Here is an 18,969-nt window from a genome sequence, read left to right on the forward strand (position 1 = left end):
AGCCAATATTTATAACAAGAAATTAGAATAGTAGACGAGACTGATAAATTAAGGCAGGGATAAATTATACAGCCCGTAGACGAACAGGCGTTGCACTTCTATGATAATATAAATAGATCTTACCAAAAATTTACTTACCATTAAAGTCATCAGGCCCGAGTGGTCGATTGGTTCCGATGCTGGACAGATCGTCTTGAATATTATTGCCGGGTGATAACGCTCCGGTCGATGATGTACGTGGAGCAATCGTGAGTGCCACTGTGAGTCCCGATACCTTAATTAGGTTGACAATGTCCTCGTGATGCATGTCGAGAATGGATACTCCATTAACAGCATGAATGCGATCTCCGACCTGCAGGCGTCCGCAGCGTTCCGCAGGACTACCCTCAATGATGCGGCCAATAGTGGAGCCACTTCTGCCTACCGACGAGATAATCACAAATCCGAACCCCTCGTTTTCGGTCCGTTCTACGATGACATTGTACGTGTAAGTTGCTGGTGTCAATTCACTTTGTCCTGAAGTGTCTGCAATAGTAGCAAAAACAAAAAATAATATGGTATTAATAAGGTCATCGTGCCGTAAATAAATCGTATTTCTTATTCCTCAGCCACATTTGCTTCATATTGTTCAATCGTTGCAATCATACTAAAGACCTAATATTACATCTGATCAAGGAGCCAACCGAAAACTCCGTTATTATGCATTACGGGACTTGTTGTAGACAGCTCACAGAGATAACCTGCAAAGGAAACTCACTGTGTAAGTTTGATATCCTTCTCCTCAGGCCAAGTGTGACCTGACCGGATATTGAGGCGGCCCCTATTAGTTGGACGACGTGATGGTGCGAGGCATTAGCTACCGAATGTCCATCAACTGAAAGGATCTCGTCACCAGTCTGAATCGAACCGTCCACGTCTGCCGCGCCACCTGGTACAATATGACCAATAGTAACCTGAGAACCTTCTTCTGTTCCGCCGACGATACGAAAGCCGAATCCACTCTCTTGTCGATTTAGACTCACTTGGAATTCGCCATTACCGCCTTCACCGTAGGCACCACTGGCCCCTATAGTTCCTCCCTGGACCGACGGCGCTCGTAAACTCTCGGCATAGCGCACACTTTCTGCTGTACCGTAAATCGAATGTTGCCCCGTCGGATCATACGATGGCTGGGGCGTAACTCCACGCTCATTGCCGTATAGGGCATAATAATTAGCGTACTCTCCCTGCGAGGGGGCCACTGCGGAATGGGCATTCCGCGCCAACGTGTGCGACTGGCGTGTCCCAGCGGGTGTTGGGTAATCGTAGTGCCATACCTCCGACTTTGAGCGCACGTATCCATAAACATCTTCTTCAAATCGAGGTTGAGTACTGCCCACGTTACCGTACGCAGCAGTTGTAGGTCGGCTGCCGAGTCCGAGCGTCGTCCCATATATACTGTTATTAATGTTCGCATCAGGGACCGTTTGCCCACCTAAAAGATAAAAAGCGGATGATTAATAATAACCATAAAATATAGCTTATTTTTTTATTCATAGGTACTTAGTACTAAGGCAATTAATTTCCTGTTTAGGTTGATCCGGTTTGAATGCGTAAATTGAGAGAGGTAAAAATGAATGCATAGGCCCCGCCAATTTCCTACATCTTTAGGATCCCCTTTTCGTTTAGTCACTTGCCTGGATGATGCTGTAGCCGCTGTATCTGTTGGCCAGGCTGAGGACCTGTCCTTGGCGGTTTTTCCGGGCATTCCCAGTTTCGTGTGTCTACCACTGGGGTCTTTGGGCGCTGAATAACGACTTCCCTTGCTGAGCCATAGAGATCGGCAGTAGGGGTTTTCGATCTGTATTGAAAGGCTGTCGGGTTCGGATTGAAGTTGAACTGTGAAAAGGACGTAGACGCATGACTTCCGCGTTCCGATCCGGCATCGTCAGCCGCATTGACTGGAGTACGGGCTCCGGTTGCTTGGCTGCGTGAGGTGGCGAAACCGCCACGCTGTACCGTAATCCGGGCTGTCGAACCGATGAGGCATTCCTTAAGGACTTGCACAACTTCGGCATGCAACGACCGGCGTACGTTGCGACCATTGATATCCACCAAAATATCGCCTTCGACAAGGTCTTCACAGCGAGTTTCGTCAAGGATTTTCTTGACCTTTTGACCATTAGCCGAATCGGCAATAGTAAATCCAAAACCGGTATTTCCTTTTACTATTTCGACGGTGAGAAACTTTGGCGGCTCGAAATCAAGTTCACTTTCCTCGTGTAAACTGTTATGCTGCTCGACATTAGAACTGCTGAGTGTAGCACTGGCATTCTCCACGTTTCTAATGTTGGCTCCCACGACAGCAGAGCCACCTAATGAACCTTTGCTGAGGTCGATACTCTGCATCTTGCGCATAACCGTCCCATAAATGTCGTTATACTCCCGGGATGCTCCTACGACAGAGCGGTTAACCAGATTTTCGTTATCTGAAATGACGGATTCTGCTTGCATTATTACTCGGTCGATACGTCTGCAAATATATAACACAAACAGCTCAATCAATAGAACAAATATCATCTAACGAACCGAAATTGTGCCTGTTCTTTAAACCACTAAACGTATGCTTACTATCAACGTTAGTATCGTATGAACCATTTGCAGTTACGGCCTGCGTAGTGACTATCTCCATGTTGGGATCATTTGGATCGAATGGCAGCTTATATCCTCTGCAGATCTGAAGATGCACCACCTCTCCGGGGGCGATCGACTGGAACAGGGACACAACATCACCATGGGTATAGCCCAGAACACAGATACCGTTTACGTGAACGAGCACATCACCAGTGCGCAGTGTCCCGTCATTCCACGCCGGCCCGCCTTGAGTGATGCTCTTGATCTGCAGGAACTCCTCAGCCTGGTGGTCGTTACCGCCAATGATGGTAAAGCCGAACCCTCGCGGGCTTTTCACCAAACCAACGTGTATGATTTCGCCTACAAGTTCGGCGGGATTACGTGTAAACACGTACGGCAATTGATACTGCGGCGGAAGCAACGCCTGATGCTGTTGAAGATGGAACGGAATTTGTGACAGCATTGGCTTAGGCAGCGTCGGTGGAGGTATCTTCCGCGGGGGGCTTCCACCGCTTAGAGAAACTGAAACGGTGTTAAACCGACATTATTAATGACCTTGGCAACAGATCATGTCTAATGAATAGTTCAAAAAGACGCGTTCTATTGTCTATACGAACACGAATGTCAAACACACAGACAAGCATTTTATTAATCGTAAGTAGTATTGTGCATAACGTGAGTTGAACTCCATTCAATTACTTTCACTCTCAACAGAACTTGCGCATTCAAATGTGAGAAAGAAGAAGCCTGTTGCTACATCTGACCAGACGGGCAGACATAGAAAAGGTGTAAAGGGTAAGTGTTAAATTATCCATATTTCAAATGTAGCAGAAAGGACAGCGGTGGTAATAATAGCAACAAACAAGGCAAGGTTAAGGTTGATAACTCAGAGGAGAGGTTGGTTACCGTGGCCATTTTTTGGAGGGGAGCCCGGTTTAAGCAGGTCGTTTTGCTGGTCCTCTCGGAGCATGTCTTCTTTTGATATTGTTGCTGCCCTCGCAGTGTCACTAGTGCTTCGTCCATTGACATTGCCTCCTGTTACATCGTTATTATTGTTGTTGTTGTTGTTCGCGATACGGCCGTTGCTTAACGGTGAAGTAACCATCGTGTTGTTACTGTCTTTCTTCGTTGTTTCGCCAGAATCGCAATTGATCTGCCTAAGTTCATTTTGCTCATTTTCACGTTGTTCGCGTTGCTGTCCGTCGTCCAGGCTATGATGCTCTTTAAGTTTATTTTCCAGTGATCCACTCGATACGTGCTGGTTGTTGTTGTTGCTGTGCTTGGCACTCGTATTGCTACTTGTCGGTTCCTTTTTGTTGAGCTCACCTACAGTGCCGTACGTTTTATCGTGCATGCACGATGCAAGACAAGGCATTAGGGCCAAAATTCCGTCACGGCTACTGTTCATCTGGGCACTACTACTGCTGTCGATAGGGACAGAGTCTTTTTTGTCCGTCGTCGACGCTAGCTGCCCGCTGGCTGCCGCAGCTTGCCCTCGACTATCATCTTTGTTATGATTACCATTGTTTGTGTTATTGTTCAAATCGTCGTTTTTCACATCAGGGTCACTTCGGAGCGATAGATCGAGGTCGTTATTGCCTCCACTTGTGAAGACAGAATCATTCTCGGTAGCTTGACTTTCATTAATTTTCTCGAGATCGTCGCCGCATGAAACCATCCCATTCTCGCGGTGCCGGTGGCCTTCACTCATTCGATATTGTGGCTCGTACACGTTAGCATAATTATGCGTTGTCATTAATCCACTGTCCATGAGCCCATTTCGGGTCTGTCCGCCCGCGAAACCTGTGGGAGGATGCATGGTCATATACACAGCGGAGGTATCTTCCTGCTGCGGTGGCGGCAGCGGCTTTCGATGAAGTGGTTGCTGAAGATGCGTGACGCCTCCGTTTTTTTTTGGCCCAATCGTAGCATACAATGGGTCCACTGACGTGTTTCTCGGAAGTGTTCCATGGATCGGTCTCTGCCATCCGCGTTCAACTTGACTGGCGGTTTTATTGGCACTGGAGTATTGGGTTCCGCCGACTAGATCGCTCCTAGATCTGGAGTGGCCGCTTGCCTCTGCGCCAATCTTCTCCCCTCCTAATTGTCGCTGTTGATCAATATGTTGCTGATACTCTTGTTGCAGAGAAGCTAACATGGGCACATGCGCCTTTGAAGAGTCATTTCGTACGCGGGGGCTGCTGTCTGGCCCTATAACCTTTAAACCTGGCAGGTGCATTGAAGTGTACGGCAAGCCTCCGTGCACTTCGCTTTGGCTAAACTGATGAGATAACTTGTCTACTCGAAAGCTAGCTACAAGTGGAGCATTACTTGCATGTTTTATGTTATTTTGAACTTCGTGACCAGGTCCAATCTGTACGCTTGGATGAGAGAAATGCCCTGGGGGGGCACCCAAAGGAATGGACATAGGGAGGCCAGATTTCTCGGAGGCTGGAACCATATCATCTTCGCGCACTGACGATGACATAGCGATGGACAAAGTGCTGCCAGAGGTGTTAAGTACCGCGTTTCCTGAGAGGATTTCTACAAACGGCACAGATAAGACACACACACGTCACACAGTCCGCAACCGCACGCAAAGGTTAAAAGCACGACAATTTAATAGGAGCGGTACAATAGGGGGATTAGGCCAAGTGCGATCCTAATGAAAGTGCTATACAGGTTTACCGTTACGTCCTATCGACACCTCGTCTCACATAACCAATCATACCGATCCCTAACTGAAATTTTGTGCAACAATAGAAAAGATTCGTCTTTTATAGTTGTGAGTGAAGTGACGAAGCATAACAAATTGATCAGAGTCGTCAGTGTTGTGTTAGTCATGTGCTGAATACCAATACCACGGTGTTATTAATGTTAAGTGACCTCCGCAGGTGGATGATCAATATGAATGTGCGTATGCGAAGCATGGAATTAGGACCTAAAGCTACTTGAGTTTAAGGGACATTTAGGGCACTATCCACATAGCGAAGTGGGCTAATAGGAAAAAATTAGAATTGCTCTTTCGTTACTGATTAAACGCAGATCAAAAATGTGCAGCAGTTTTGTATGTTTGCTGGCTCAATACATCGTATAACTTCGTAATGCATATGGGTCAACTTAGCAAAACAATGTAATAAAAAAACAACATTGCACTCATGAATTAAATGTGCAATACCTGCTACATATTATTGTTCTAGTTATTTACTTTGACGGGCAATGAGTAGCGCCAAGCAAAACTTGTTAGTGCATAGAAGGTAGTGTACGCTATATAGAGAATATGCAGCTTAGCAATAAATTCGAGTAGAAACAAGGCATTCAGCTATTCTTTATTTTTTAACTGGGTAATCTATGTTGTCTGTCGCTAATTATACAATGTCATGTATTTCTACTTACGGGATCCATCCAACGTCGCTTGCGTCGCCAATGGACTCTCGTACTGTGTGCGTTTGTTAATATGGCTGAAACACAATTAAAACAAATGAAGATAATTACATATACTAATAACTATCATAATCACGATGACAGCCTCGACCGTCTGAATATGGGTAGATAAAAAAAAAAAAAGAAAAAGCGCATACCTCGGGATGAGCTTTCAAAAACAATGTCACTAATAATACGATTTTTATCTCGAATTCAATAAGCGACACTGCGCGTACACTCGTACGTTCTCATTTGTCAGAGGATTGGCACTCGTTCATATACAGGTACGGATAGATTCGCAAATGGCAAAATAAATTTTCGTCGTTAGTCTTGACCTAGCAATGAAAGTTTGCGCTGAAAATCATCTATGCAGAAAAACACATTTTGTATTTGAACAGTAATAAACTACCCTGAGGCGTTGAGGTACATTGGTCATACTGTTGCGAACACACAGTGTACTCTCAGCTCACAACAACTCTGACGCGTTCGCCAAAGTTTTTAAAAAGAATAGACGATCTTTTCTAGAGCATGCGGGTACTGTTATTCCTCGCGGTGTTCAAAGAGCTCCTTGTTTGTTCGACCTGTTTTTGCGGGTACACAACGGTGAGGGCCGTCCAAACGACTCGTTGTGTTACTCAGCGGGCAGTTGGCTAGATACGTAGTATGTTCAGTGGATGATACCAAATTTACGAGCATGGGTAACAATCGAAATCCGAGGAGGCCTGTAGACCGATTTCGAAATTTCGATTTCAGATGTGCGGAAGACAAATTGATATATGTCCAAATTCGTTTCGCTCTACGATGTTTGATTAGAATTACCGATTTTATGGTCGACAAACGCGACAATCCTTTTAGGGGTAGACCTCGCGTTTCTGTGGGGGCGAGGAGAACAGTTATATAGTTTCTATGTACGTTTTACAAATGACTTGCACAGTCTGTGGCCAGGCTTTGCGAACTATTGTTCGCGCTACGTCCTCATTGATAACATACTTAAAGGAGGGCATGGAACCGCATGTTGCAGCTTTGGTCCATTGAATTTAATGATACATCTGCCGCAAGGAAGCAATAATAACAAGCAGCCGTAAAAGACAATCATTGTTGATACTATATTTACCACCCGGTACCCACATTAATCATAGTGGATGACATACTCAAATGTTCTTATCAGTACTGAATGTATACTTCATTGAACAAAATTAAGAGGGCATCGCATCTTGAGTATCCTATATGCATGCCTCCATCTTTTTGACTTTATTTGATCTGTCATTTTGAAAAACTTCGTTTTTCATTCATCTAGTGAAAACACAAATTCAAACATAATATGACTTCATTCTAATTTTTTATGGCCCGGCTTGCGCACAGTCATAGGAAATACTTTATAGAAATACATTAAAAGAAATTCTGTTGTGAAAGATATTACTCAATGTAGCTATAATCGGTCAAACGTGTAGTAAAAATTGTGCCCGTTTCTACAGCTGGAATTCCATAAAATAACAAATCACCCATGAAACATAATATATATATATATATCATGGTTACGATCATGCTACTCATAAAAATTACAGAGAGTTATAATGAAAGCTACTTACTCGATGTAGTAGGTGCCATATTGAGGATCGTCGATTCTCTCCCAGCCATAAGGAAGTTCCATCTGGTCGAGAGGCGTCAGAGGGGACCCAGGTCCTTCGCCCAACTGACCCATTTGAATGGATCGATCGTCCTGGCCGAGACCACCATCAGGACCATCGTCACCACACAACCGCGGATCGTCCCATTGTGACTTGTTTGTGTTTAGACTGATCAGGGACACGGCAATATCGCACGTTTAAAACACAGGTTTAATTATGACAGTGTGTTTTGATTTAACCTAAGCCAAATTATTGCCGTCAATGGCATTTCAGTTAATAGCGCACTATTAGACAGGCTATGAATAGAATTTATCAACTCTACTACGGGTTTCAGCTTTATACAACTCACATAAAAGTGCCATCAGAGGTGACGCAGCAGCCACGGAGCTGTGTACTCCTCTGGAGGATCGATTTCTCAAAAGGCATAAAAATCCAAAATCATTGGCAAAAAATGCAGCCGACACCAAGAAATTAGCCTCTTAGAATATCTCAAGGTTAGTGAGTCGTCGAGATCATGAAATAGTCAAGATAAACAATATTTTCTAGAATTGAAAACCTGAACTCTCTAAACACATATTCTGTTTTTTTGTCGCGACTTATCTGTTTGATTTTAGCTGCCATACACCTCGATTACAGTATCGTAGGAGACGTGAATAATCATTTATGTCCTGACTGTATTTATCATATTCATGATAGCGGTAAATATTGATGATCACGATAGTATCCGCAATGATCGTCTACTCACTTGATGAAGTAGGGCTCCCCTTGTTCTGTGTACGCTTTCTCCCAATGAGGAGGCAGCGGGCCGAGGTCATCATCGACAATAGTTGTTCCTTCACCGTACTGACCACCGCAGCTTCCGCCCCCTTCGCCGAGAGCCTCACCAACGTACACCATGTCATTGCTGCTAGTTGTATTGTTGTTGCTTTGACAATGAAGACTGCTGGCTTTAGCGGCGTGACCATCATAACTGCCGCTATCTACGAGATTTCTGTAACCGTTGTAACCGCTGGTGTTGCTGTTATCTGAATGGTTGTTGAAGAGCTGGCTTGAGGAATGGTTGCTGATCTCTTGCTGACTGTTGTTGTTGCTATTGTTGTTGTTGCTATTATTGTTATCGCCGTTGTTTATTTTGCCGTGAGTCGAATTGTTGTTGCCGCTTCCGACATCGCTACCCGCAGCTAGTTGCTCCAAATGGCCACTGGTTGAAGGCGCCATTGTCGTCGTCGCCGTTGTGGAGCTCGGTGAAAGAGGTTTGTTAGAGTTGAGAAAGGCTTCGACGTTCGAGCGGTTCCTCTTTCGTTTTCCTGAAAAAGTATAGTAATAGTTATTAATAATGATTGTTTTTCTTCTGTTTCTTATTACTAGTTCATAATAGTGGTAGAATTATCACCGCCTAGATTGGGAAGGATGCAAAGAGGGTCGCTGTTTGTGGTAACTATGTGGCTATTTGAAACATTCTATATTACCTTCGCTGGTAGGATGCGCTCCGGGCACAAGCAGAGGAGGCGTTTTCAACGAAGTGCTCTGTCCCTGAATCTGAATATTTGGCAGTGGAGTCCCATAAAAGTTACCCTCGAAAAATCCACTTTCCAGTAGTTTTCCCTCACGCTCAAGCGATGCAAATTCTTCCCTTGTGAGAAAATGGTAATCAACTCCGTTGACTTCGCCGACGCGCGGCGTTCGGGTGGTGCCTAGTAATTAGAAAAAATTACATTATTTTTTTTACAGTTACATAAGTTATATTGCAGGGCGGTCGACTAAGGATAGCATGCCACGCATGTGTAGATGAAAGGTGTTCTTTTTACAGAAAGCTCTACTTCTTCGTGTACGAGGATTTGTCGATGTATAACCACTACAGACAACGTAGACACGCCATACATCCTCCCGACAGTACCCTTGCCTCCGTCTGAATAAGGCACCTATCGAACCGTCAAAAAGGCACCTATACGACAAGCCTAAAGTCGTCTCAACAAGCCTCGTCACAAATAACCAACTAGGTTGACAACTAAAAATCAATTTAGCACCATGCTAAGTTAAAGTGCATTGTAAACAAACGTCTGATCATCGTTGAGTGCTCACTGCCATTCGACCAATGGAGAAGGCTTTATCTACGCTACTTGTAATCTAAAATCATTCGATTTCCGATACGTTCTATCGGCTATTTATTAACTTGTTATATATTTGGGATCAGTTGAGGCTATATTGATGTCGCTTCTTTACAAGCAGCACTCAGAGAAAAATAGATGTTTGGATGTAATTTTTTTTGCTTTGTTAACACGGACATTGTTTTCCAGATGTGCTTATTCAATGTAACTGCGATTCGTATAAGGCGACTTGGGGCCCATGTCGCTCTCAACTAATTTTTCTTCTTCTTCTATCAATTTGCAAACAACTTTCAGAGAGTAGCCGTAAATAGATAGTGGTACATACGCATTGAAGTGAATACTTTTGACGTAAAAAAATCGAGCGCATCTAAGTTGTAGGCTACTCGTAGGCGAGAAGTCCTAAAAGTGCAAAAAACACAAAAAGTCCAAGAACAAATCGTCGGGCCTCTATAGCCTATCTAATACATGTATAGTTTTTTTCTTTTAACACAGCAGCTAAACTGTGTAAAATCAATATTTTAGGAAAATCAAATGGCTTTTTGTGCCGTTTTGACGATTTTTCGAAACTCTTCAATCAAACTCTTGTCAAAAATCTTCCATTATTTCACGCAATCACAACGGAGTAAGCATGCTGTATGTTCAACACGGCGTGGAGCCTACTACTAACAGACACACACTGCTTCGTATTCACGACTCATGTAATATTTAGAATGAATGTTTTTCGTCATCTTTGATGAAATCGTAGAAAAACGCTAGACAACGGATTTTTTTCATTTGATTTGTTTTTGTTTTCTTACTTACAGGGAACCGTGCGAATGTATAGGTTGTCCCTGATCGTATTTTGGAGATCGTGCTCCGGCGATCCCTGAGGAAAACGACAGTTGAGATATGCACGAATATCACGATTTAATACCTCTGAAAACGACGACGCCAATCCATAACAGGTTAGTGAAGAATCATCTATCCGCAATAGAGGCACGGAAATCAACAAAAGAGTTTCTCTAATCAAATGACGCTCACTAAGCCATAGTGACCCACCTTGGAAATACTATGAGAATGAATAGTTTCTTTTGTCAACTAAAAATGACCCCTGGCTTAATTTAAATGATATGGGGAATCAGCAGCTCATAAATCTAGTATAAGCATATAAGAAAGCTATAACAATCAGCCATGTGAATAAATAAAAACAGAAAAAAAAAAACTGTCGTTCGTTTCAATCAGTCACTATGCGTGATCGTGTCAGGCATGTCTAAGTTATTTGTGTTCGTTCATTTCGTTAGACGTTCAAAAAGCAAGCCAGCCTAATAGTAGTACGCCACTCGGACTAGGTAATCCGCCCATCGTTAACAGCAAGAAACGAAAAGCTTGACCGTAACGGTAAAATTCCATCATGCTAATGACACCCACCTGTGTTCCGAAACAGTGACTAATTGCCAACGGTACACTTAATATAGCATGAGTATATAACTGCCTGTTTTATACACGATACAATGTTATATCATGAAATGTTTTTTAGCGCCCACCTCTAAACTGCTAATGTCGGAGAAGTAATACATATATTGCCGGAGTGCTTCTAACGTATGGGCGATCGTCTTTGTGCGGGACATCCTGTTGCAAAGCCATGCTTAGAACCATCAGAGTAACCTGGTTACGCCGAGAAGGTTACATGTGCTTTTAGCAACGTCTATTACCACTTCCACAAAATACTAAATACTGCACTCCATGAAATTACTTAATAATAATAATAATAATAAACCAGACAAATACAGAGTGTATATGCTATAGGTTTGTTGCTCTGTAACCCATGAACATCAAAAAAACAGCAGTCGTTTACCGTTGCGAGCTTAACGAATGACTGGTTATCAATCCCAAAGTAACTTGTATTACAATTGGGTTTTGCCATATCAGCGACCAGTTACCGTTTCAGATGCACATCACAGGCGTATGCATGTAGAAACAATGGTAATATACCACGCGATTATTCCTCATAGCACCATCCTCATAATCTGCTCAATGTATATCTCGCAATCACGCATAGAACGCAAGGAGTGGTCGTCCAATAATCAGAATACGCCATCCATAACCAAGTGAGATGACCCTTACTGTTAAGGAACACCCGTCTGATACACTACGCTCTCAACGAAAATTGCTCGTAAGCTCATCGTCTAGGCCACAGTCGTACTCAGACTTCTTGTCCATTCCGGATCCTCTATTTGTGTAACTTGCTTGTATTTAGATAGCCAAATATCAACAAACCTCAATCGACCAATCGGGAACGTGGGCAAGCCATGTTCCAGCAACAGCTGCACTCACATTAACCGGCCAATAGAGAGAACTGCTGTTGCTAGCACAGCGGATTCAATAATTGTCAGAGTATCGTGGTCTCTTTCTTTCTCGGTCCTCAAGCCTATGTACGTTCCCGAAGCCCTTCGTGTTTCTTTCTCCTCTCTTGCATCATTTGGTTATCACTCATCAGACTCGGCGCACGTACGGTACTCCCTATTAAGGGTCGCAGTATAGATGATCCAAGTGGAGGCTAAATAGCTCGAGCTCTGTCGCGCTTTCAGAGACCGACAGTCTGGGTCAGAATCGATAAGGAAAAACACCCACTTACTTTCTCTTTTTCAAACGGAACGAGAAAGGGTGCCCCGGATCAAAGCGTTAACCACGTTCCAGCTATCCGCTGCTTCTTTCATTGCTAAACGAGCATAAGCTTGCGCTGAACATCGCCTTATTGTGTGCTTATTGATGCTGTAGCCATCCACGAGGTCTAAAGAGTACCAACGACTTATGACTATCATTGAAAACAGCAGGAGATCTTGCTCGTTCTGTATGTGCAGCTCTTGAACGATGGGAAGTCGTCTTCATATAAAAAGATCCACTGCAGCACTTTCACTAGTAAAGCCAAAGCGATACGTTGACAGTCTTTGTTGCACGAGCGAAACGAACTGCAGTCTTTCTGTCAAACTTCCTGCCAGAGATCAAATGACGTCATAAACTAATTCGTATTATCTTATTCCGCTATTACTACGCCTACTCTGCCTATTGCGTCGCGGTAGGGTAGACTAGGATGTATGTCATGCTCTCAAGACAAGTTTACTTTGATTCATAGAAGCAAGTGGCATTTATCACCCCACTTAATTACCGCCCATTAAAGTTGCAGTAAGAGACATACAGAAAGGCTCACAGATGAAGTAATCAAGCTACGGCGCCGCCATTTTAGATAATCCTGTGACCTACTACACATATATCTACGCGTAATCACGAGAGCACAGACATATTTGTACTATGTAAATACGCGCTTCCTTATCGTGAAAATGGCGTTAGTGCTAGCGGATTTTCTACCACCAACGAATTCTGACATTGACTTAAAATACAATAGAAGGCAAGTTTACGTTGGACACACACAATCACCTAACGCCTAGAGACAGCACCAACCTAATTATACGCTAACTTTTCATAATACATTTTTTTTTATACCTCTTGTATAATCTTCCAAAGCGGCAAGCGAAAACAAAGCTTCTCTATTACATCGTTACAGCTGATTCTAAGCATATCTTTTAGTAGCTTGATAGGTACCGAAAGGACGGATACATATGGGACAATACCGCGATTTACGGGTGACGTACAATGAACATAGCTGCATATTGCTGGCCTAATTACGCTAGAAAAGTTACTCATGAAACGGTATACGTTTTTATATCTCCACTACATTGCAATGAATTGCATGCTTGTTTTTGACAGTACGGCTAACAGAATCATTTATACCCATACACTGTTGGACAAATGATCCGCTGTGGACCAACCCTATAAACAAGTATTCCTGTTTGAATCGTAATACATACCGGCTTGTATGAAAGTAAGCGCTAGCGTATGCTGCCCTCGATTAGCGCAGTAATCCAGTAAAGTTTGAACATCCGCTCTCGTATATCCGGCCACGCTCTGACCCTCAACCTCTAACACTACATCACCCGAGCGAATGGAGTATTCACCTAACTCTGGAAGTAGCACAAAAGCATCAACGGAACTGTTAGACAATAACTGATACAATTCCATTTATAATCAATATCAGACATACGATTATTACAGATTTTTTGCTATCAACTTTAGCTACGATTGGATACGTGTCCGTGCGATCTGCACGTAGGCTAATTGAACTAAAAGAAGGTATTATGCGTTAGGTCCGATGTTTCCCGGCAACCTGGCGACCTCTCAGCTTGTATAATCGGATTCCCGATTGGAGCTATTCCCGAATTAAAACGCACACAACTTTTGCCGATGACAAAAATTAAACTTAACAAAATCATTTACTCGTATGATTAAGCGAGCTAACTATAAAACTCGTAGACGTATTATCACTTATACCTCTCAAACGGTTCGCATTTTTCGCCACTGAGCCTCGCCACTGCAGCTCGCACGACTACACTAAGTTTCGAGAAGCTGCACAGCGTCGCCACCTGCGCTGCTCCCTTTCGCAGAGCTCAATAGTTACCTTCGTTTGATATTGGATTAAACAGATCTGTCCTGTTTCATTCGTCGAACGGAACAGATCAAGCTGTTCTCTCGTGCTTATGTATATATCTCGATGACGGCCAAGACCATAGAGTAGGGAAATGTCCCTGGAGAGAGTGGACTTGCCCAATGCTCCACCCAACCGTCCTAACTCCTAACCTAGCGGCAATATGCACCTCGTCGTAGAACTATAGATCTAGCCAACATGAGAAGTTGGAGTTTTCATGACATCATCATCATCTAAGCTGGGAACTCTTCCCTTACTTCCACCACCGATGGCCCAATGCATGGCCATCTGAGAAGAAAAAGAGCATATATAGTAGAATAAGAAGCGTGTAACCTTTTTAATTATCGGGTCCCAAGTCATAACAAAGTTACGATATATATAAAAAGCAAAATGTCTGATGATGAGTGATTGAGACAATTTTATTCAACGATATAGAAATATTCAAATTTATTCAGACAATTATAGTAACCAGCTCAGGGTTCTCTTGGCAGCAGTGCGATCAGTCACATGTTATAGCACTTATTCAGTACCGTCTACAGTACTCATACGTACAGTGTATATTCTAATGCAATATTTAAACTGACGTACCATCCCTGTTAGAACAGCAGAGCCCGCAAATCATCGTTTCCTGCTCCGAGTAGAAAGCGAAGGTCGCATAGCATACAAAATGAAAGGATACCTTCATATCCTTATTGAAGACCGTCCCTGAGCAACATATTAGCGAAGTGCGTTGGCATCTTATGTATTCTTAACGGGAACAGCCATCAACTGGGCCGCCTTACGCCGCATCAGTTTACCTACCGGTTCGTAAGCTTACAAATTTCTAAGTTGTTATGACGAAAAGCTTTATTCTTTTTTTTTTTTTTTAAACAAGCACGCCACAGCCAGCTCTACGATGAATTACCAGTAGTCTTGAGGACGGATCTCGAAAAGACGAGCGGCTCCAGTCGCAGTGTTCCATGTATGATCCCAATTCGGCGAAAATTAGTGATGCTCGGTGTCAATCAGAGACGCTCATTTTTTGATATAATGAATACACTGCAATATCCACAGGCGGATATATTTCGTTAGTGGATCCTACCGAGGAGCTTGCCGCGCAAAAACGAGGCAAAACAGTTCGGTGTAGGTGGACTATATGAGTACCTCCTTTAGAATGTGTCAAGCGATCTTACCGCTAATGAAAGGTTCAACTTAACGTGATATGATGCAACTCTGCGTTTGAACTCACATATCACCGTGACAATCACCTATCAGCAGAAGAAGTAGCCGTAACGACGACGCTTATATGTACCGAGAAATGTTCTTGGCGAAGTGTCAACGGGTTTTACGAACATAGAAGCACCATACGATTATTTCTGGCTTCGTATCATCGCATGGAATTTATTATCGGATTCCTCAAATTCGAACACTCCAATAACAGAGTGTTGCTTGTAAGCCTAACACGGCAAGGCAGGCCAACCGACTGGTATATCCCTGCGCCGATGCACTGTTCCACCGACGAATACTGCTATCAAACATTACATTAGACTTAACAGTTAATGAATCCATTCAGATAAATAAGACTGCACCAGTTCCATAGCAAACTCGTGACGGACTGATGATTCTAGTTGTTGTTGCGCCTCGCACTACTGTAAAAGACGTTTTCAAGTAAACGTTCGGTTATAACAGAGTCACTAGCTGAAAAGAAGTCAGCCAGCCACCAATGGCAGTCAAAACATTACAGTCATTTCGCGACAGCGATATATGCCCAGACGTTATCTACAAATGAATTACACGCACATTCGAACATGTAGGCATCATGCGACAACGACACATAAACATTACACAATGTTCGTGTCCCGACTGGGTCACACTTGCGCACCGATAGGCTGCACAACCCACAATTACACCACCAGTTTTTTCATCGATGACTGGTAACATTAACAGCGGCAGCTGTAACAGCGACGAGAAGAGCCGAGGGTAACGAGAGTAGCAGCAAGCACAGCCGTACGTAATACGTGCGCAGACGCGCAAACTTCGCTGGATTATAGCGACAATCACTAGTAACGAGGGGAAGGGTAAAAAATTTCATAGATAATCAAAGTGATACCTTGCAATATCCACTAGTTATCCGCTCGGGTCCGTTAGCATGTTGTTTTGGCCACCGCCACTGCTGTTGCCGCCCAAACAGCTATGTCCAGTGGACGGCGGTACCGGTTAGAATGGAAAGCCTTCCTACGCAAAAAACTCTACTGCTAATGCCGATAATGACGGAATAGAACGTAGTCACGGGGCGACACGTAATGAAAGTATAAGGCGCGTGGACGTAATGATAGCAATAATAGTACGACGGAACGTTATGCTGGGGAATTATCGGAACCGTCTCGTAAACGTTTTGCTGCTTCATCCGTCAATAGCCGGCCATCGACCTAGAACTGTACTCGATCGCATGACACATTTTCTATCATCAGCTCAGCGTAAATAGAGTCAGCGCTGAATGGTACACCCGATGCGTTCTGAACGAATTGACGGGCGATACCGATGCTGGCTGCGAAGTTCGCCTTGTTACGCAATAAAGCAACAGCAAACCAGGCTGTCAGACCACTACCGACATTGACAAAGTTGGAGACACCGGAAATATGGGCAAGCCGACTGTGATGAGTGAGGACGGACTCCAACTGATCTAGTTCAAGTACCGAGTACATATAATAAGCGTTACTAAAAACAGACCATTACCTGCTGTGAACTTCACCTGATCATTCGAGTTTGTCCTGTCCCGGCTTGTTCCCGAACGACCAGTTGTCGCTTCGCGCAACACGAATAGAAGATTTTGGCTTACAAAGATCAGTGACTTAAAAATCCAGCGGCCATTTCGTACTTTGCCATATTTGATGGTCATGACAAATGATTCCTCGCCACCTTTAACCTCATGATCTGCTAGATACAGAAATTTAAAACATGATGATCTTGCTGTCAGAACTAGCAGTATGCTTCATAGTAATTATCACTGTTCGTTCCATGGCTATGAAAAGAATACCAGCATACAAGAAGCGTACTGTCTCACGAACCCCCTGTTGGTAGTATTCAACGAAACTTTAACAATGCCGCCACAGGTAAACCCAAGATTTTGCTCAGGCTATTAACGAAAATTGGCTCACTCGAATAAGTTGCTTGTTTCGAAAATTCCGCCGAGTTCAAACCCACGTGTCGTTTCGTATCAGCGGTGCGGCTTACCCACGTACTGCGTAGGACGTGGTTGAAACAACGATAACTTACTAGTAATACGTATGAACTAAACTGTTGAAGAGATCACAATTAGCGCTAAATTGACAGCATCACCTAGAACGCGTCTTTGATGAATAGCGTTACCTTACGTATTGCTGTTCACATTTTTCTTACGTGTTGCCCTGAACAACGGTACAGAGCCCGCGCTTTGAGAAGTAAAGCGAAAGTATATTCCTCGTTGAATTTCTGATAAACATGTCAAACGTGATCATCAACTGGCTAATACAAACCCTTGAGGTCCCCCGTGAAAATGAATGATCTTTTTGCATTCTGGCAACAAATGTCTAGATGTGGACGTTGAGAAGAGCGCTAGCAGTGGATCACAAGGCAACCCAGCAAAGCTTGGTATTCCTAACAACTTTGTTTATCTCTGCCTGATAAAATCAATTACTGAAATTTTACCTAGATACTAGGCATCTTGATATACATCAGTTGGATATAACACAGCATCGCGCTATGTTGTTTCATGTTTTTTTGTTTGTCTAATTCCCCCATCTATATCCAAATGAGCGTTTAAATGACGACTCAGACATATGCATTCTGCATCGTTGGTTGGCAGGATAAAATTAAAATTCTTTTTTCGCAGTTTTTATCACGCAGCCTATACCAGAGAGTAACGAAAATAGGAATAAAGGATTTTTTGATAGGACATTGCAAAGCAAGCCTCACTCTTTTGCTTACCATTTATTGCTCGCATCTTGAAATATTCTGATATTGTATCCCGCTAGTAAAAACCATCAGTTTTGTACCACGTTCTTCTATCCTATCTAAATGAATGGGTAATGACGGTAAAGCCTCACTAGAAAGCCTAACAATGTTGTGAACCCGCAGTCGTATGAGTTTAATTTAATTATAATCGATTAATTAGTATATCGTATAACTCTATATAAGCTAACGGAAAGAAAACACAATCTGGCCAAACAAAACAATTTACCGAGTCAACAGAGAACTGTATGATTTTACTCGCTTGATTTATTATAGGTTAACTTATATTTAAAATATAGGTCATTTCACTATATATCAGCTGAACTGTTGTCAAGTTAAAGACGGGTCTCGTCTAGTTGTCACAGCGAATGGTCAATTTTCGGTGTTAGCCATTAGTCCTTTGCTGTGCTTTCATTTGTCATGTCAGAGAAATCATAAACAAAAAGTAGGCCGGTCAAACCCGACGAAAATGAATATTTTATCGGCTGAACTAAGCAGCTCCGATACCCAATGAAGGCGCACACCTATAGGTATTTCTGCCTGTGTTGGCGACTGTAAATGATAATTATCGTTTCACGCCTATAGACTTGTTGACAATTCTGGAAATCTATTTTTCAACGTCGTCAGTATCGTATTGAGCTATTTGTAACACTGTCACTGACCATTTTCCGTTTGCGGGTGAGTCTGAATCGAAGCTACATTACCAGTA

General features: G+C 43.2%; 1 protein-coding gene and 1 long non-coding RNA gene across 6 annotated transcripts in view; both read right to left on the bottom strand.

Moving 5' to 3' along the window:
• Positions 1–18,969, bottom strand: part of Magi (membrane associated guanylate kinase, WW and PDZ domain containing protein magi) — a 43,567-nt gene that overhangs the window by 2,491 nt on the left and 22,107 nt on the right. For 3 of the 5 annotated variants that reach the window (XM_022849343.2, XM_022849344.2, XM_086972175.1), the window contains exons 3-13: positions 13,618–13,770; positions 10,574–10,687; positions 9,134–9,358; positions 8,410–8,971; positions 7,626–7,832; positions 6,010–6,074; positions 3,520–5,157; positions 2,611–3,135; positions 1,677–2,483; positions 758–1,474; positions 139–525 (exon numbers count right to left, since the gene is read on the bottom strand). In XM_022849343.2, the coding sequence (XP_022705078.1) occupies positions 139–525; positions 758–1,474; positions 1,677–2,483; positions 2,611–3,135; positions 3,520–5,157; positions 6,010–6,074; positions 7,626–7,832; positions 8,410–8,971; positions 9,134–9,358; positions 10,574–10,687; positions 13,618–13,770 (5,400 nt within the window). The remainder of the gene's footprint in view (positions 1–138; positions 526–757; positions 1,475–1,676; positions 2,484–2,610; positions 3,136–3,519; positions 5,158–6,009; positions 6,075–7,625; positions 7,833–8,409; positions 8,972–9,133; positions 9,359–10,573; positions 10,688–13,617; positions 13,771–18,969) is intronic. The other 2 variants (XM_022849345.2, XM_022849346.2) reach the window with 2 other exon arrangements.
• On the bottom strand, positions 14,685–16,674 carry LOC111269622 (uncharacterized). Its single transcript, XR_015314653.1, has 2 exons — positions 16,071–16,674; positions 14,685–15,919 (listed from the first exon to the last, which is right to left on the bottom strand). It is a non-coding gene; the product is annotated as an uncharacterized LOC111269622 (long non-coding RNA).

This window comes from Varroa jacobsoni, unplaced genomic scaffold (assembly GCF_002532875.2).
Source record: "Varroa jacobsoni isolate VJ856 unplaced genomic scaffold, vjacob_1.0 scaffold_1400, whole genome shotgun sequence".
NCBI classification, from domain to species: domain Eukaryota; kingdom Metazoa; phylum Arthropoda; class Arachnida; order Mesostigmata; family Varroidae; genus Varroa; species Varroa jacobsoni.